The 20,300-nt window shown below is 41.7% G+C and overlaps 1 protein-coding gene across 2 annotated transcripts in view; it reads right to left on the bottom strand.

The window, feature by feature from the left end:
* Positions 1–10,205: 10,205 nt before the first annotated feature.
* pex2 (peroxisomal biogenesis factor 2) overlaps positions 10,206–20,300 on the bottom strand; it is a 28,876-nt gene continuing 18,781 nt past the window's right edge. For both annotated transcript variants that reach the window (XM_078540275.1, XM_078540276.1), the window contains exon 2: positions 10,206–13,176. In XM_078540275.1, the coding sequence (XP_078396401.1) occupies positions 12,251–13,159 (909 nt within the window). In that variant the 5' untranslated portion in view covers positions 13,160–13,176 and the 3' untranslated portion in view covers positions 10,206–12,250. The remainder of the gene's footprint in view (positions 13,177–20,300) is intronic.

Here is a 20,300-nt window from a genome sequence, read left to right as displayed (position 1 = left end):
CCTCTACAAAGGTTCTATAATTATGGATAAATAAGGGACTTGTTATTAAGACAGGAATTTAGAACTTTATCTCTGTATTTTCTCACTAATCACCACAACCTTTAGCAAAGTATACAATGTAATTACATAGAGGAAAGAGAGAAATTAGGGTGAAGGTACATAATTCCATGAAAGGTGAATACAAGTAATTCATAAAATGTCAGTTTCTTTACTAGCGATAGGGCAGATAAATTTTCATGCATGTTCTCCCAATTGTCTGTCATAGCTTTGAGTGAAGAGCTGTAGAAACCCTGGGTAAACAAGTACAAGCTCAAGAGATAGTCTTGAATTTGTAAAAGGCATTAAGTAGGCCACAGACCAAGCAGTGTGTGTAGTTTTAGATGCAGCATTATAGAAGACATTAAAGTCACAGACAAAATACAGTGTAGATTCACCAGGATAATAGCAAGGATGAGAAACTGTAGTTTTATGAGAGACCCCAGATAAATTTCCACTGCAGCAGAGAAAGCTAGGAGATTTATGAAAGGCTTTGATGGGCTGAATACTGAAAGACTTTTTCCTCTGGTAGGGGAATCATTGCCAAGTGGGTCATCAATTTAAGATGGTCACCAAGGGAGTTAGGAGAATTGTTTACACAAAGAGTTATTAGGACATGTAATGCTTCACCACAGGGGAGTTGTTGAGGCAGAGATCACTGCACCTTTTAAAGAAAAGAATAGATAAACATTTGTGTCAAAGGAAAATATAGGACCAAAGGGTGACAGCAGACAGTGAGAATATTTTGGATAGCTCAAGCAAAGAACTGGCAAAGACAAAATGTGGCAAATGGCCTCCTTCGATGATGCAAGCTAACGCTGGAATTTTGTCAGGCCGACAGGATTATTGTCCACTGACCAGAGACCCGGCTTGTTCCATGGGGAGGTCTGATGGAATCAAGTGCCCTTCAGGCAATTAGTTGGCTGCCATCGGGACTTTTCTGTGGTTGGGGTCACTGGTGACGGAAGTACTTTATGGATAAAGGTGTATACTTTTGAAAGATCAAGGGCCATTTTTGAGTGCATAAACAGTGACACCCCAATAGGAAGCCCAAGGTTCCACAGTGACTTAGGCAACAGGCATAATGGTGGTCTTAGGCAGCTACATGAGATGCCTAAAAAATGGGTCAAAAGAATTTAGTAGATAATTGAATACACAGCAGATTGGGCGTGGGCTGTCCCATTGCTAAATTTGCCAGCATTGTACCTATTTTACACCTGAAAATTTCTACTCCCAAATGGTGTTTGTGTAGAAAGCCAAATGTTGGAGGTCCATGAACTTTAGAAACACATAAAACCTCAAGGCTAGAAAAGACCAAAATGTGCTGTCTTCAAGATTCTTGTTTAATTTGACTTCAAGGAGAGCGAAGTGATATGCTCATACAACCTCCCTTGACGAGATAACTGAAAATTAACCATCCTCTGAGAAGCTTTCATATATTCTGCTGAAACTCATATACTCATGTGCAAATATTCTATCATGTACTGATTAAAATATCTCCGATGGATCCTCTGTATCTCCAAATCATATGCAATTGAAAACCTCCAACATATACGGTCCCTCATTCTTCTCCTTCAGCAAGAATAGTCTCAGTTTTGAGAGTCAATTCCAAATTTTTATTCTCTAATCTTTTAATCATTCTTGGAGCACTTCTTTCAGATCACCTAATTCGTTCCTGCAGTGGAAGTCTCCAGAACTACACAAAATATTGCAGGTGTAGTCTCACAAATGCTCTACAAAATGGCAGAATACCTTCCTTCAATAGACTATATTCCTAATTTTATTCAGCCAAATCCTAATTCTTTTTCTTGACAGTAACTGGAAATTGGTTTGATGTTTTGAGAAGTAAATCAAATACAATTTCTTTCCTGAGTTATTTTGTCAGTGTTTACCCTGTAAGTGCATAGTTTCATTCTTATTGACATTAAAGTGCCTCTGCCAATTATTGGCCTGTGTTCCCAGTTTAGGTTCATTGTATCTTTGTCCAGTTTTGCAGGATATGAGGTACACCTTTTTGCAAATGAAGCTGCTGACACCCTCTTGCAGATCATAGGGCCGAATTTTACGGCTCCAGCTTGGGGGGGGGACGCCTGATCAGGCGTAAAATCGTGTGAGATGACGTCGGGCAAGTGTCCCAACATCATTGCACACTTGTGCAATATTTTGCTTGGCAGGCACGCACGGCAGTCAAAAGCGCACCCACTGACAATTAAAAAGGCAATTAAGCCCATTAATGCCACAATTGAATGTGATTTTTCATGGCTTGTCCAACCTTATGGTAGGCGGATGAACAAATAAAAAAAAATCCACCTTAGCATGCCGTCACCAGCATTATGCATGTTATTTTTTAAAAAATTACTTTTGCAATTAAACACTGAAATGTTAAAAAATTACTTTTGCAATAAAATTTCCAGTAAATGACACTAGTAATGACACCCCCATCCGCATCTTTAGTTACTTTATGAACAAGTCCTATAAACTGGTAAGGTACAACTTGCTCATTTTTGAAAATTCCTGCCTCTTGCTAATTGGTTTATAGTTTATATAAGGGTCTTTTTAAAAAGCTTGTGTTACTTTTCAGCATTTTCAAAAGGGACTTTTTTCCCAACCTTACCATGAACTAATCAATGGTAATTTAGAATATTTAATATAGTTAAAAATCAGTTTTAACGCATCCTCCTTGAAACATGAAAGGATGCAAATAAACTAAGCACATTACTGATATTTCAGCATAGTTTTTAGAACACACATATCTATATATAATAGAAAGTTTGTTTGTTGGGAGTACATTGGTGTATTGTGTTATGTGAATATATTTTTTTCTTTGAGTGCCCATCAGTTTTCAATTTCTTCAGTGGTCAATTATCTCTTTTTATTTTTCCTTATTGGGTAAATCTCCCATCTAATTAGTAACTATTGGTAATTGAAGCATTCATGAGGGCATTAGATGATTATTTAAATAGAAACAGTGTGCAGAGTTATGAGGAAAAGGCAGGAGATTGGCATTAAGTTAAAATGTTCAGAGAGCCTGTACAGACACGATGGGCCGAATGGCCTCCTTCAGCACCATAACAATTCTGTGATCCAGTGAACTAACAATAATAGAAAGTAACCAATCTTATTGCACAAAATATTTTTCCCTCTCCCAAAATTGTTCCACCTAATCACATTGCAGCATCCCATTCTCTGCAGGACACTTATATGCCCTGAAAGTAAACTTGATACAATAAAGAAAAATATTGCAAAATTAATAAAGTTCTCCATCTCATTTGCTAGTCACTCAGGCACCTCTTCCTACTCCCCCAATGAACAGTCTTGACCCTAGATACACCCTCCCATGCTTGCTGATAGCACCACTTAGAGTATCAAAGAAAGCTAGATAGAAATGTAAAACAACACCAAGGGTAGAACTTTCGGGTCGGCAGGCGGCCGCGATCAGCAGGCCCGGCAGTGGCCGCGGAACGGATCGCTGACTGTGATCAGCCTCCAACCGCAATTTCACGTTGGCTGGCCAATTAATGGCCAGCCAGCATGAAAGGCGCGCTGAAAGGCTCAGCACTGTTGGGGTGGGGGTGGAGGAGGGCTAGCGCTGAAGTCAGTGCCGGCGCAGGGGAGCACGCAATGAAAGCTCCCTGAAGGCAGAGAGCTGTCTCAGGGAGCTGACAAATTTAAAATCAATAAAAACAGAAGTTAAAATCCAGAAAAAATGTCCACGCATCAGAATGAGTCACCTCAACATATGGATGCTGAAAATTCTGTCCAAACATTTTAATCTTCTTTTTAATTAATCTCGGAAACCTCATCCAGCCCTTGGATGAGGTTTTCTCAAAAAGGCAAAGACCGCCTGGCTGATTTGCCTGCTTGCCAACTGTAACATTGGATGGGCAGTGAAAAATCGGCGTCAATTGCTACTTTAATGGCCTTAATGGGCCTCTTAATCGTTGGCGGACGCGCTGCAGACTCTTGCACGTGCCTGCCAACCGAAATATCGCGCGAGTGCGCGATGACATCGGGACGCTTGCTCGACATCGTCATGCGCTATTTCACGCTCGAGCCTGCCGGGCTTGTGCCCGCACGCCGAGCGGAAAATTCTACCCTAAGAGTTTCTACAAGTATTTAAAAAGGAAAAGAGTAACTAAAATGAGTATTGGTCCTCCAGAGAGAGAGAGCCTGGGGAATTAATAAAGGGAAATAAGGAAATGGTGGAAGTGTTGAACAGATGTTTTGTGTCTATCTTCATTGTAGAAGACACAAGTAACATCCCAGAAATACTTGTAAATCAAGAAGTGAAAGGGAAGGAGGAACTTAAAACAATTACAACCACTAGGGAAAAGGCACTGAGAAAAATTTTAGAACTAAAGGCTGTCAAGCCCCCGGGAACTGATGGCTTGCATCCTAGGGTCCTCAAAGAAGTGGTTGCTGAGATAGTAGATGCATTGGTTGTAATTTTCCAAAATTCCCTAGATTCTGGAAAGGTCCCATCAGATTGAAAAATAGCAAATGTAACTCCTCTATTCAAGAAATGAGGGAGGCAGAAAGCAGAAAACTAAGGCCAGTTAGCCTAATATCTGTCACAGTGAAAATGCTAGAAACTATTAAGGAGGTTATAGCAGGCCACTTAGAAAATCTTAAAGCAATCAGGCAGACTCAACATGGTTTTCTGAAATGGCAATTGTGTTGACTATTTCATTAGAGTTCTTTGAGGAAGTAACAAGCAACATGGATAAAGGGGAACCTGTAGATGTGGTGTACATGGACTTTCAAATGGCATCTGAGAAGGGCCACATCACAAAATAAGAGCTCGTGGTGTACAGGATAACATATTGGCATGGATGGAGGATTTTTTAGCTAACAGGAAGCAGAGAGTATGGAGGCTGTAACTAGTTTAGTGCCACAGGTCTCAGTGTTGGGGTCTCAACTAGTTACAATCTATATCAATGACTTGGATGAAGGGACCAGATGTATAGTTGCTAGATTTGCTGATGACACAAAGATAGGTAGAAGAATAGTTGTGAAGAGGACATAAAAGACTCTAAAAGGGATATAAATAGGTTAAGTGAGTGGGCAAAAATTGGGCAGATGCTGAATATAATGTGGGAAAATGTGAACTTGTCCACTTTGGCAGGAGAAATAGAAAAGCAGAATATTATTTAAATGGAGAGAGCTTGCAGAACTCTGTGGTACAGAGGGATCTCGATGCCTTGGTACAAGAATCATGAAAATGTTAATCTGCAGGTACAGCAACTGACTTAGGAAGGCAAATGGAATGTGTCATTTTTTGCAAGGTGAATGGCATATAAAAGTAGGGAAACGTTGTTACAGTTGTACAGGGTGGTAGTGAGACCACATCTTGAAAAATGTATACAGTTTTGGTCTCCTTAAGAAACTATATAATTGCAATGAAAGCAGCTCAAAGAAGGTTTACTCATCTGATTCCTAGATGATGGGGTTATCTTATGAGGAAAGGTTGGACAGGTTGGGTCTTTATCAATTAGAGTTTAGAAGAATGAGATGGTGATCTTATTGAAACATAAGATCATACGAACATATGAAGTAGGAACTGAAGTAGACCATTCAGCCCTCGAGCCTGCTCTGCCATTCAATAAGATCATGGTGGATCTGTTTGTATTTCAAGTTCTACATTCCCATCTACCTCTGATGACCCTTGATTCCCATGCCTAACAAGAATCTATCTACCTCTGCCTTAAAAATATTCAGTGACCCTGCTCCCACTGTCTTCTGAGGCAGAGAGTTCCAAACCCTCAGAGAAAAAAAAATCTCATCTCTGTCCTTTTAGGGTGATTCCTAATTTTAAAACAGTGCCCCCTAATTCTGGACTCACCCACAAGGGGAAACATTCTTTCCACGTCCATCTTGTCAAGACCATTCAGGATCTTATATACTTCAATTACGTCACTCCTCAATTTCTAAACTCCAGTGGAAACAAGCCCAGCCCTGTTCAACCTATCCTCATAAGATAACACATTCGTTCCAAGTATCAATCTAGTTAAACCTCCTCTAAATCACCTCCAACGCATTTACATCATTCCTTAAATAAGGAGACCAAAACTGCACACAGTATTCAGGTTGAGGTCTCACCATTTCCCTGTATACTGAAGCATAACATCCTCACTTTTATGTGCAATTGTTCTCGTATTAAAAGGATAGCATTCCATTAGCCTTCTTGATTATTTATTTTACCTGCGTAGTAACATTTTGTGACTCATACTAGAACACCTAGATCACTCTGCACCTTGGAATTCTGCAGTCGTTCTCTGTTTAAATAATAAACTGCCTTTTTTTATTTTCTTGCTAAAGTGAACAACTTCACATTTTCCTACATTATACTTCATTTGCCTGATTTTTTCCCACTCACTCAACTTATCTATATCTGTCTGCAAACTCCTTCTGTCTCCTTCACAACAAACTTTCCTACCTATCTTTGTGTCATCTGCAAATTTAGCTACCATGCTTTCGTTCCCCTCATCTAAGTCATTGATGTAAATTGTAAAAAGTTGAGGCCCCAACACAAACCCCACTAGTTGCATCCTGCAAATCTGAAAAAGACCCATTCATGCATAGTCTTTGTTTTCTGCCAGTCAGCCAATTCTCTATCCAGGCGAATATGTTACCCCCTACACCATGAGCTTTTATTATCTGCAATAAACTTTGATGTGGCACCTTATCAAATACCTTCTGGAAATCCAGGTACAGTACATATACAGGCTCCCCTTTATCCACAGTACCGGTTACCCCTTCAAAGAACTCTAATAAATTGGTCAAACGTGATTTCCCTTTCACAGAACCATGTTGACTCTTCCCGATGACCTTGAGTTTCTCTAAGTACTCAGCTATAACTTCTTTAATGATCGATTCTAACACCTTCCCCACCACAGATGTCAAACTAACTGGTTTATAGTTTCCTGTTTTTGGCTTCCCTTCCTTGCTACTTTCCAGTCTGGTGGAACCTTTCCAGAATCTAGGAAATTTTGGAAAATTAACACTAATGCAGCTACTACCTCGTTAGCCACCTCTTTTAAGAACCTAGGATGAAGTCCATCAGGACCCAGAGACTTGTCAGCCCGCAGCTCCATCAGTTTGCTCAGTACTCCTTCCCTAGTGATAGTAATTTCACCAAGTTCCCTTCTCCCTTCCACCTCCTGATTTACCCACCCAAACTGATTCCACATCCTGATCTCCTGAATCAAGGTCATCTCTAATTATTGCACAAATGCCACCCTTGATTAACAGTGCTACCCCGCCACCTTTACCTAGCTTCCTATTCTTCTTGAAGGTCCTATATCCCTCAATATTCAGGACCCAATGCTTGTCATCTTGCCTGTAATGGGTATCAGATCATGTTTATTTACTTCAATGTGCAATATAAATGTGTTTACTTTGTTATGAATGCTATGTGCATTCAGATACAAAGCCTTTAGCTTTGTCTTTGTGTTATCTGTGAGATATCTAGTCTTGATTCTTGGTGCATTCATAGGTTTTTTCTATCTCTGTCCCTTCCTGCCATTCTCCGACCCTCATTTCCCATTGACTATTTTCCTCTCTTACCTGTCTCCACTCTTTGATGTCTCCTACTACCACTATGTTCCTTTTTGCTCCCCCAACTTGAATGGCTTCCTGTACCATGGTCAGTTTACTCATCCACCCTACAGCCCCCACTCTCGTCCAAACAAGCTGAGAGAACCTCAAACCTATTGGACAATTGTAGAAGCTCACAATCCTGCACTCCAGCCCTCTGGGTCCCCTTACCTGCATCACTCGCAGTCACACCCTCCTGTCCCTGACCACTGACAAAATCAGAAGACCCTATCCTAAGTGGTGTGACTGCCTCCTGGTACAAGGCAACTGGTAACTTTCCACCTCTCTTATGTGTTGCAGAGTTTGCAGCTCAGCCTTCAGCTCAATGACTTTGAGCCGAAGTTCCTCGAGCCACAATTACTGCAGACATGATTGCCCTGGATCACAATGTTATCCAGGAGCTCCCGCATGCTGTAGCCTTGGCACATCACCTGTCCTACCATCCTTAATATGTTTTAGTTAATTATATTATTCACTTACTTATGCTTTTTAATATATTTTATTAACTCTGCTACCAATTTGTATACTATTTTAAACCTTAGGAATAGAAAAGGCTTTAGCCGCTCACCAGATACTCACCAAACAACTAGTTCCTTTTCCTGTAGTAGAGCAAGAACCAAATCCTACAGTGTGAGAAAGATAGAATGAGAAAACAAACACCTCCCTCCCCCCTTCACCAACCTCCCCCTCTCACCAAACTCCAAGTCTGCACTCAGTTTCCTCAGCTGCACTTCGTTTGCTAAGGCTGAGATCCAGAGGATACTTGACGGAGTGGATGTTGAGAGGATGTTTTCCCTTATGGAAGTGTCTGGAACTAGGGGACATGGTTTAAAAATAAGAATCCTCCTATTTAAGACAGAAACGAGGAGAATTTTTTTCTCTCAGTGGGCTGTTAGTCTGTGGAATTCTCTTTCCCAAAGAGCAAGGGAGGCAGGGTCATTGAATATATTTAAGGCTGAGTTAGATAGGTTCTTGATTAACAAGGAAGTCAAAGGTTATAGGGGAAATTAAAGTTGAGGCCACAATCAGATCAGCCACGATCTTATCAAATGGCAGAGCAGGCTTGAGGGGCCGAATAGCCTATGCCTAATTCGTATGTTCATACATATATCCAAAGACACCCTTCCAATCCAATTCTAGCAAATTGTTTAAATGCCTGATGTGAAGGACACATGCACATGACAAACAGACAAAAAGTAAATGTGTGTTGGTGTACCTCTTGCTCTCTCTCTCATTCTGTGATTAGTCTTTAATGTGAAAGGTTGCTGGACGAAACGACAAGACTACTTAAGGAAAAGGTTCCAGCTGGCAGAGATCACTGGAGGAACAGAGAAAGTACTGGAAGCAGTGAGAGAGAGAGAAAGAGAGAGAGTGTGATGAACATAAAGAGAAAGTGGGAGAGTATTTGACACAGAAAAACTTGATAAAGTAATACTCTCTTTCCTCTTGTTCTTTCTATATTAGAGGCATGGAGAAGCGCAGACCAGCTTCTATTAAAGGGTGGGGCCGGGTGTTCAAACCTCTGGCTGTACATACTAGACACTGCAAACATTGGCATACAAACTGCAGCAGTTGCGGCTAAGTCTCACAAACATCCAAATATCCTCAAGTACAGAAAGAATAAAGCACATCAGTCTCAACTCAGCACTGCAGCCTGTCAGTGTTCCCTATCCTCACACCCAGCACCTGGATAAGCTAAGCTCACAAGAGATAACGATACCGAAGATGGTGATGAGAAGCAAAGCTCAGTACAGGTAACACATACAGAGCTCCATGTTTTACATCTTAAATGTACCCACGAGAAATGCCATGGAAAGCTTAGTGTTCTAATAAAATATACACTGCCATTTCTTTTTGGCAGCATGGATGATTTAGAACTATCAATCCAAAATACATTTTTCCCCCGATCAATTTAGAAAGAAAACTAATTTTCACAGTAAAAGAGAGAAAAGGTGATGCATAATGAATGGATTAAAATAATGAATTATTAAAGAGATAGACACATTGAGGTTTATCTGCTGGACATCATCTACATGTAGCACGATCAGCACAGAAAGGTAAATTGATGAGTGAAGGAATAAGGAAATGACAGGCTGATTACCTTTTGATTATTTTGCAAAACTGATGAGACAGCAGATGGTATTCCTTTGCATTAAAAGACTGAGCACAGCGTTTTTCTTCTTTCACATTCCTCATATTGGGACTGTTTGTTAGCTTCCCCCTCCCCCAACTCAATTCAGTAAGATTGGAAATTACTGCATATTTGCAATGAAATTGGTTTTCTCAGGAAAACTGATGAATCACTTACTGCCAGTGACTGGAAGGAAAAGCTGCTGTATATGCCCTTATATAATGAATTTTTAGGTGATACACTTCATGGAAAAATATAACTCAAAGCAAGAACAGTCACAATAGTATTTTTGGGTGATAATAAATGAAGGGACTGATTCATACTACTGGTTACAGGAAATATAAATGGTCTGAGAATCCATTCTATTTCTCCTGCAGAGCTTTATACATAGTGTTTACATATTTTCTCTCGTAAGTAATGAACTAATACACTAAACTTAATATAGTAGACATTTGTGTGAATCACCATTTTATTAATGCAAATGGATACAGTAACTGCCAATGAATGCACTTCTAAAATGAATATTCCACCTTCCCCAGATTTTTAAAAGATCATCAATTAGCTGTTTTTTTCCCCAAAACCCTCCGCCCCCAAAGTTTAAAACAGGCAATGATCATTGATAAAATAAAAGCATCTGGTGAAACACTCTTCCACCTCAATAAAATTAGTTAGCCTGCCTTAATTCTTGCTTCCACACAACCACTGTGACCCCAACTCATTATGTCTTAAAGCCCAAGTTCATACTATACCATTATGGAAGTAATTTTGACATCTATAAGTGCAAAGCTTAGCAATTTCTGGACCAATTTAGTAACCAAATAATTTTGTATTAAGATTTTTATAGAAAACATGTTGCGAATTATGCTGAAATATTTAAGCGATTTGAACTTGGGAACAGCATCAAAATTTGCAGGTGGCACAAATATGATGACCATTGTTTAAGAGTACCTGAAGTGACTTCAGGAGCATATAGATTAGTAGATGAGTTAATAAATGTTGGATTAAATTTAAAGTAGAGTGTTCTATTTTGGGATGAAGAATAAAGAGACAAAATATATACACAATGGTCAAACTCTAAAGAGCAGATAGATTCGGGAGTTCAATAAAATCTTTATCCCACTCTTAAAGTTGTAAAAACATAAAAGGGGTCATTTGAGATCTTAGTTTGGTTAAAAGGGGCATAGAATACAAAACCTACAGAAATGATTGGTTTCACAACCGCTCTAAATGTTTAGGATTCGGTGCCTTAAATTATAAACAATGTTGAGGTTTGGGAGACGGTACAGGAGATGTAGTAAGATATATATACACCAGGTTGAGGCTTTAGTTACAAGGATTATTAGAAATTTTGGTGAGGAGACTAAAATCACCAAAATAAAGGGAAGGCTAGATGATGTTTTTTAAATGTTGCTAGGAAATGGATTATTTTACCAGAAATCACGTTAGATACAGAATCCATAATAACTTTGAAAGGGAAGTGGATAAATATTTGAAAAAGAAAATTTTTAAAGAATATGGGAACATGTTCACTCTCAGGGCAGGCAAAATGGACCAAGAAGTATACTGTGTTGTAAAATTTTATGAGGGAGGTGGGCTAATAGTACCAAAAGCTCCTCCAGCCATTTTCACTGCTTTTCTATCATCACTTCACTACAGAAACAGTTATTTTTCCATCATCAAAGTTTAAGGTTAGAACAAATTGAATACTCAAATATAGTTGTGATACAGGATTCAGTATAATGAACAGTGAATTTTAAAAGCAAATAAATTGGAGCGGCAGGCAAATACAGAGTATATTGAGGACATTTTTCAAGAATTTCTATGTGTTACAGATGAAATTAAGATGCTTGGGACAAGGGATCTCAAGTTAATCAAAACAAATGACTATGCTTTAGTAATGCACAACATATTAGCACAATAGTCATTTGGCAAGGAAATTATATTAAATTTCATTCATGTACTTATGTATTGAGTAGATTAGATTTCTAAAACCCAAAAAGGTCACACATTGTAATCACTAGTAAAGGAACAGGAACAATACAATTTGGTCTTAACTGAGAGATAGCAAAATACAGAGATGATAGGTAAATGATTTCCTGCAGTGAATTATTTAGAAAAGGTTTCTGTATTTCTGCAGCCAAAAATGTACATGTTTTATCTTATTTCGAAAATAATTGCATTTATGATGTCCTCAGGATGTCTGAAAGTTTCCACAAATGGCAAATTAAACAAGTAGCCTAATCTGTTTATAATGATAGGTTTGATCGAGGGAACAACTTTGGCTAAGATACTAGGAGCAGTCACTACCTGCTCTGCAGATAGTACCATGTAATCTTTCACATCCATCTAACCAGGTAAATGTGGCCACATTTTCTCTTATCCAAAAGATGGCATCTTCAACAATTCAGCTGTTCTTGAAATATTGCATCGAAATGTCAATCCAGATTATGTGTTCAAATCCCAAATTAGGGGTTAGGCATATTTGAATCAGACTGACTTGTGAACTTCAGGTGTCAAAGGTACTAAATTTTGGACTTCACTGTTGCATTTTGGGCAAGTGAAGTAAGCATCAGATAGGTAATTACTTTTAATGCAGTAATAACAAAAAACGTGCTTACAACCAATTGTGTGAGGCATTGTTGGCCAATCACCACAAAGGGCACATTCTTTACAGTGGATAGCTAGTGTGCCATCATTATCATGGTGATGACCTACTGGAAGGAACCACGATGAGACAGCTGTTTTCAGTCTTCTTGCATTGATCAGTGGCAGAAGAAATATTAGGAATTCAGCAAAGCCGTGCCATAACAGTTCTCGATTCATGTATTCAAAGCCAACTTGACGAAAACCCTGAGGTCTGGAGAAAACTGCTCTGATTCCCAAGAGTCGTTCTGGAAATGTGGCAAACCTACCCTTCTGAAGAAAGATAAGAAAATTCAGTAGTCCAGCCACCTTCAAAAGTCCAACTATAAAAGTGATGAAATATTTCATCTTGTGAATACTTGACTCTGGAGAGTGATGACTGAATAAATCATGGGCTCTCTCTTGCAACCATTTCGCCCCAATGGTGCATAACGCATACCATAACTTCTGATGTTTACTCATTGGCTGATACTTTGGTCCCTGAGATAAGTCATTTTTATATTTGATATTCAGAAGTGTCTGGCCAACTGTTGCATTTTTGGAATAGACTGTAAATCTCCACAACAGAAGTTGTAGAAAGGCTTTCAGTTCTGGCTCAAAGTGTGTTAATAAGCCGGGTTTGAAACATTGAAAACACTGGGTAAACTGGGACCACATGAGTTGTTCTAAGGCTCCATCCAGTTCAAAAGCATCCAGCTGGCTTATTCTTAGTACTGGATTCAGGGAACTTAAGCTGTCCTCTTTGGAATCCATGTTGCAACCAATGGCATCTAGAGAGAAACAAACAAATAGACCAAAGAATTCAGTATTTAATCTCATCTAATTATCTGAAAGAAAAGCTTGCATATCCTCAGCCATCGTAATTTAACTACATTAAAAAAAACAAAAAATACTATACAATCCATAAAATCAAATTTTTCTTGTGGGGTCAATATTTGTGAAAGTTAATTTTCAGCAAATCATTTTAATCCTCAACATACTTTCTGCTCTCTCCAAACCTGAAGCTAATAACTCATGTATATCGTTTCATTGTACAACCAGTCCTCAACTATTCTCATGCGTACAGATGTGCAGTGTGCAGACTATTGAAACACAAGCAGAAGCAAAGTATTGTAGATGCTGGAAATCTGAAATAAAAACAGAAAATACTGAAAGTACTCAGCAGGTCTGGCAGCATCAGTGGAGAGAGAAATAGAGCTAACGGGCTGGATTTTTGTGGAAGAGATGGGAAGGGCCAGTTGGGAAAGTTCCTGACCCTGCATTGAGATGATCCCTGGCTTCCATCTTTTTGTTCCTGGGCTGCAGGGGTGGGAATGAGTCTGGGCTGCTGACTCTGGAGGCAGGACTGAGGCAACAACTGAGGCAGGCAGATGGCTAGGCTGGCAGGCTAGATGCCTGCCTCCTTTTACTGGGGCATCGGCCCAGTTGTAATCGTGACTGCTAGGCCCCCACCCGGCCACAATTCCCATATCCCACATGCCTCCTCAAATCCCAATGTCCCTTCCATTACCCATATGCCCCTTCAATGCCTCCCCATGCATCCTCCACACCCACTCTCCCAGTATCCACTATGGACAGAACCAATGGGCCATTTGGAAAGTCTTTGAAACGTTCCTGAAACTGACAGCTTAAGCAGAGACTTTGAAAAGATAGTTTGATAAAAATTTTTCGGTTTACAACTTCTTAAAAGCTGTCAATAAATCACAGCCATTCATTGTTTTAATGTCAGAAGCTTTTATTGATTTCAGACTTCTTAATCTTGTGCAAGTAAACACACAGGCTTTGAAAAAAAACACATCAAAGAAATAATAACTTATTACAAAGTAATAGAGATGTCAAACAAAGCTTGCTCTCCCCTCTGCAGCTGTGTCAACATAGTCCGCTGACCTAAGTGGATTAGTCATTCTTGGAGCTCAGCCCAGCATTCATGCTGAGGTCATCTGGAAAAAAAGGTGTCTGCTTCTGTTGATACAGTTGCCAGATGAATTCATTATGAATGCTTGGCTGAGCTTCAGGAATGACTAATCCACTTATCTTAGCAGGAAATTTTGACAGCTGCCGAGAGGAGTGCAGGCTTTGTTTGACTATCATCTCAATCAACTTGTAACAAGTTATTCTTTGATGTGGTTTTTCAATGCTGGTGTGTTTATTTACATAAGAATTTAAGAGGTCTGAACTAGATAAAAGCTTTTTGAAATTGAAACTACGAATGGCTGTAGTTGACAGACAGCTTTATGATAAGGTAAGAACGGCTGTTTTCTCTTGGTTGCCAACTCAGAACGAGCGATCCCCATGGTTCTCAACTCCACCGAGGTGCTGTGAACCACATACATTAACAGAATGGGTCCAACTCCATCAACATTGAGGTGGAGAGAGGTTGGTGCATGTGTCTGAAATGCCCTTCCAAGCAATGGAGCTGGAAGGGCAGGAGTGCAGGCTGGTTTTGATTTCTTTTTTCTCTTGTTTATCGCGCACCAGCCAAAATTGCCAGATATGGAAATGGTGGCAGGAATCCTAGAATTGTATCCCACCTGTCATTTTTGAAGGCCTCACTACTCGACCTAACTACAAAAATCCGGGTCAATGTTTCAGGTCAACAACATTTCATCATAAGTGGGGAGATTAATGTTTTAAACAAGGGAAAGTGAGAAAGATGACAAAAAGAACAAAAGGGAGGTCTGTGAAAGGGTGGAAGGCAGGAGATTAAATGACAAAGGAATTGATGGTACAAGATGAAATGGAACCAGGTCAAGAAACAAAAAAAATGTCGAGAGGAGGTGTGAATGGCAGAATCATGAACAGTTGCCATCTGAAAGGAAAAAAAAATAGAAAGAAAGAGAAATAAACAAAATCTGCGAAGAGAAAATAAACAAAATGTGGATAGAGGTTACAATATAAAATTGCTGAGCTCATTGTTGAGTCTGGAAGACTTTAAACTACCTAGTTGAAAGATGAGGTGCTGCTCCTCAAGCTTGCGTTGAGTTTCACTGGAACATTGTAAGGGACTGGAGATGGAAAGGTCAGTGTGGGAGCAAGGTGGAGAATTAAAACAGCAGGTGGTTAGAAGTTTCGGGTCAAGCTTGTGGACTGAACAGATCTATTCCACAAAGACTTCACCCAACCTGCATTTGGACATTGTGGAGGTCACATAATAAGCAGCAAATACAGCACACTAAATCGAAAGGGGTACAAGTAAATCAGTTTGACCTAGGAGGAGTGATTGGGACTTTGGATGGTGAGAAGGAAGATGGTGAGAAGGAAGGCGGTAAAAATGCAGGCGTTGTATCTCCTACCCTTGCATAGAAAGATGTCACGGGAAGGGGAGAGAGTGTTGGGAGTGACTGAGGAGTGGACCAGGATATCTTGGATGGAACGTACCTTCATGATGCTGAAAAGGGAGGAAGGGGAATATGTGTTTGGTACTGGCACCACGCTGGAAGTCTCAGAAATGGCGAGGATAAACTGTTGAATGTGGAGGTTGGTGGGAAGGAAGGTGAGGACAAGTGGAACCCCAATCTGGTTCTAGGAGGGAGGGGAAGGAGTGAGAGCAGAAATGCGCAAAAGTTAATGGACATGGTTGAGTGCCCTGTCAGCCACTATGAAGTGGAATCCTCAGTTGAGGATAAAGAAAGACATATCAGAAGCACTAGTATGGAAGGTTGTGCTTTTGAAACTATTATTTACTTTATACCCACCGACTCCCACAGCTATCTTGACTACACTTCCTCACACCCAGCTTCCTGGAAAGATTGCATTCCATTCTCCCAGTTTCTATGTCTTCAAGCGCTCAGGTCTCCGTTGCTACACTCGGTGGACTTCATCAACCGCAAATGCTTCCACTCACTGAACATGCAGCTGGTATGCAACCACCAGAAACGCATCCTGCTGGTGTGCGCATGGCTTCCAGGGAGTGTGCACGACGCCTACATACTGAGTCGCTTGCAGATCCCTGCAGTCTTCCAGGGTCCACAGAGGCTGTAGGGTTGGCTCTTTGGGGACAAGGGCTACCTGCAGCGGCCGTGGCTGATGATACCCGTGCGGCGGCCTCAGACCGCAGCAGAGCGACGCTATAATGAGGCTTATGCAGCAGCTTGCAACTTGGTGAGTAGACCATCCGGATGCTGAAGATGCGATTCCAGTGTCTGGACTGGTCTGGTGGAGCCCTGCAATATAGTCCGCTGAGGGTGTCACGCATTGTTGTCATCTGCTGCGCCATTTATAACCTGGCGCTGCAACGGGGAGAGGAGCTGGCTGAGGAGGAGATGGAGGAGCTGCACATCTCCTCCGGTGACGATGACGCCGACGGGGATGAGGGTGAGGGGGACCTTGGTGGTGGCGATGACAGGGATGAGGCTCTCGCACTGGCTTGATGAGGCAGGCGCACTCAGGAGGTCCTCATAGCTACCAGATTTGTGGAGGATGACAACGACATACAGTGAGGCGTCCCTATATATCCTCGCATTGCAGTTGTGAAGTTTGAATCCAGTCTGGTTTATGGCAGTGCCAACACCCTCTGTGAGAATGCTCCTGTCATGGAGATGCAGTGGAGGCCCTAATAGTGGCTCGATCGCAGGAGGATGACAACAACATGCAGTGAGGACACTCCATATATCTTAACATAGCGTTTGATAATGTATGACTCCTGTCTGGCCGAAGGCAGTTCGCTTGCGCTCCATGATCAGGGCCATCTCTGAGACGCAGCAATGAAACATTAGATACATCTGATGCTGTGTCCGCCTTCAGCATCTCAGCCCTTCAGGAGTTGGTGCACAGCATCACTGGGTGCAAATGCTGGTGTGATGGGGGCCAGTCCTACCTTAAAAGGTGCTGAGAGCACACAGAGAGAATGAGAGAACTCTGTGGCACCTGCCCACTATATTCTGGCAGCAAAGAGCAGCACCGCCGAGGTGCAGGCATCAGTAATGTTTCCAGAGAGTGTGAAGTTGGACCACTGTGGTCTGACGGCTGCACAGGGTACAGGGAAGAGGCCCTGGACTGAGACACCTGCCTTTTATCTTGTGCAGAAAGGTTTAACATCTGAGTGACAAGAACACTGCGCATCAGAACAAGGAGCTACAGGCAGGGAGGCATTAAGAGTTTATTACAATAGTGAACCGTATGTACAAGTGATCAACACCCGTGGCCATACCGTGCAACTACTTTACCTAACTTTCCTAACCCTGCCACTGCGTCTTGGTGCTCCCCGGGCATCCACAGCAGAGGTGGAGGAAGCGTGCTGACTGTGATGTCCTGTCTGTGATGACTTTGGCGGGCATCCTTTGGAGGGCCCCAGCTTGCTTTTGGGGTCCTGCTGTGTGGCAGTGGCACGCTCCTCGGCTTGTGAAGCTGCAGCTGCTGAGGTCACAGGAAGAGGGGGTTCAGATGGGCCGGACACTCCCAGGGTCACGTGGGTGGATGGCCCTGGAATGTGCAGCTGCTGATCCTCCTCCCTACGGGTGCCCAAGGGCCTCTGGCTGACTCTGTGAATGGAAAGGGTAGCTGAAGTTCGAGCTGCCCAGCACTCCTCTTGCGTACACACTGGTGGAGGCCAACTATGGCATCAGAGATGGAGTTAAGCCCGCGCTGCAGTGAAGGAGTGATGTCCTGGACCAAGGTCTCCATGGCAGCTGCCATCCTACCAGTGTTCACCTCGGTGCGTTGCATTGCAGGCGATATCACCTCAGCCTAAAGATGGACAGAGTCCTCTATCCTGCCTTGCAATCTGAGAAGTGCAGCGGACATCCCTTCCTAATGTTCCCGAGCTTGCCTTAGCAGCTCCAGCAACTGTGACATGACTGAGTCCAGAGGCATGTCATCTGACTCAGACACAGCAACGTTCTGGCCTCCAGTAGTCCTCTGAATGACGGGCACCTGGGAAGTCCCTGCCTCCGCCTGCTGTGCATCAGAAAGTGTGATGTGCTCACCAGATTGTGATCTCGAGGCTAGTCTAAAGCTACGTCCCACCGAGCTGTGTTTGAGAGTGAGAGTTCGGAGTGATGAAAGTGATAGAATGACTTACTCTAGCGGAACAGAGGAGATCATTCATCTTTTTGCGGCACTGGGTGGCTGTCCTCCTCTGCAGGACATTTGCGCTGACCACCGCTGCCACCAACCGGGTTGGTGACTTTGCTGCCCATCCTGTGGCCAAAGCGGGGGTAGAGCACATCCCTTCGGGCCTCCAAGGCACTTCTCAAGTTGCTCAAGGGGCCCGTCGTTGAAGCCGAGGGCCGCAGTCTTTTTTCCTTTGCTGACCATGTCTTCCGGGCAGCGGTGGTGAGCTGGTAGTGATGAGCGCCTTGCTGGCAGCTGCCTTTTAAATATAGCGGCTGGCATGATGCAACAGCGGGATGGTGGTGAGCAGGCGAATGGTAGCCTGCCCACCATGGAAACGGCGTGTTTTGCGGGAGTGAATAATTAATGAGGCGGGCTCGGGAAGATACGGCGTGAAATTCGCCATTTTCGTCGGTGGATAGGACTCCATTTTACCCACCCGCTACCGCATTTAGTGCAATTCTGGGAAAATGCCGCCCATTATGCGTTCTTTATCCCATCCAACACCCCCCTCCATTTGCTCTAAACCTGTTATATTCTGCCTCTCTACCTCACTTTCCTGCTTTAAGATGCTCTTTAAAACATACTTTAACCAAGCTTTCGGTCATGTGACCTAATATCTGCTTTTTTTTTGACGTGGGAAGACCATTTATTTTATTAGCAATTACATGTAAACTCCTGAGTTAACAGGAGGTTTCCTGGGAAAACCAGTTACAAGACTGCAAATCATTCAAAAAAAATCAGAACAATGCTTGCTAGGACCGACATTTATCAATGGAAACCTAAAAATGAAACAATGGAATGTGGCAGCTTGGTATCATTGTTTTCATAATGCTCCAGTGAAGCACCTTGGGATGTTTTATTACATTAAAGATGTATATAAATATAAGTTGTTGTTTGTCTGTCATTTTCCAGTTCTAATCAAAGGTCATTGATCTGAAATGTTAACTCTGCATCTCACTCCACAGATGCTGCCAGACCTGCTGAGTAGTTCCAGCGTACTCTGTTTTTGTTCAAATAAAAAGAGCCAAGAGGATTGTAAGGAAATGGCAGACCACCCAACCCTGACCCTGCCTTTGCCAGGCATTTATTTACTTTCTAGCTGAGGTCAATAGATAGCGATCAAGATTTCTTTCCCTTCTTGTTGAGGTCAACTGCAGCATGACCACTGCCGTCAAGAGAAAATGTGTTTAATGATAGTTTAGCAATATATTGTGTCCCCATTTTATTTGTTACACTCAAGAACGTTCCAAAGATTCTCTGCAATACAGTAGCTTTTAATTTCTACATTGAGTAGAATTTATGTTTAATTGAAATACTACAGTAAAAGCGTTGGTGTGACTCTGGTACAAACCACATTTCATAGGAGTAAGCACTAAATAGAAGACCACTTAACCATCTGGGGATGATCAATGTTGTTATTTTAAATCATTTCTTAATTTTTATACCAGTTTATCTATCATGTGCATTCTTTTTATTTTTAAAAAAAAATATATTTTGGATAAAAGTAAACAACCAGCTTAGCGGATTTGAGCCACAGCAAAACTGCTAATTCACATTGTGCCTTGAAGACAAAATATGGATTAGAGCTCCAATTACATTAGAAACGATTACATCTCAATATGCAAAAGTAATTGTATCAGTGAATTCTGCATATTGATGATGCAACTACTCCATATTAAGAAAAGCCCAATAAACAGTATTGTCAAACTGCAAAATGCCCAAACTAGCGTTATGCTATCTAAAAGAGGACAGAATGGGTGAAATTGACCCAAATTTGCACTAAATGTGGTAGCGAGCGGGTAAAATGGCGTGCTGCCTGCCGACGGCAATGGCGGGTTTT

The sequence above is a fragment of the Cetorhinus maximus genome, chromosome 4 (genome assembly GCF_964194155.1).
Source record: "Cetorhinus maximus chromosome 4, sCetMax3.hap1.1, whole genome shotgun sequence".
NCBI classification, from domain to species: Eukaryota; Metazoa; Chordata; class Chondrichthyes; order Lamniformes; family Cetorhinidae; genus Cetorhinus; species Cetorhinus maximus.
Note: the sequence above shows the minus strand (reverse complement) of the source record. Positions and strands in the feature narration are given on the sequence as shown.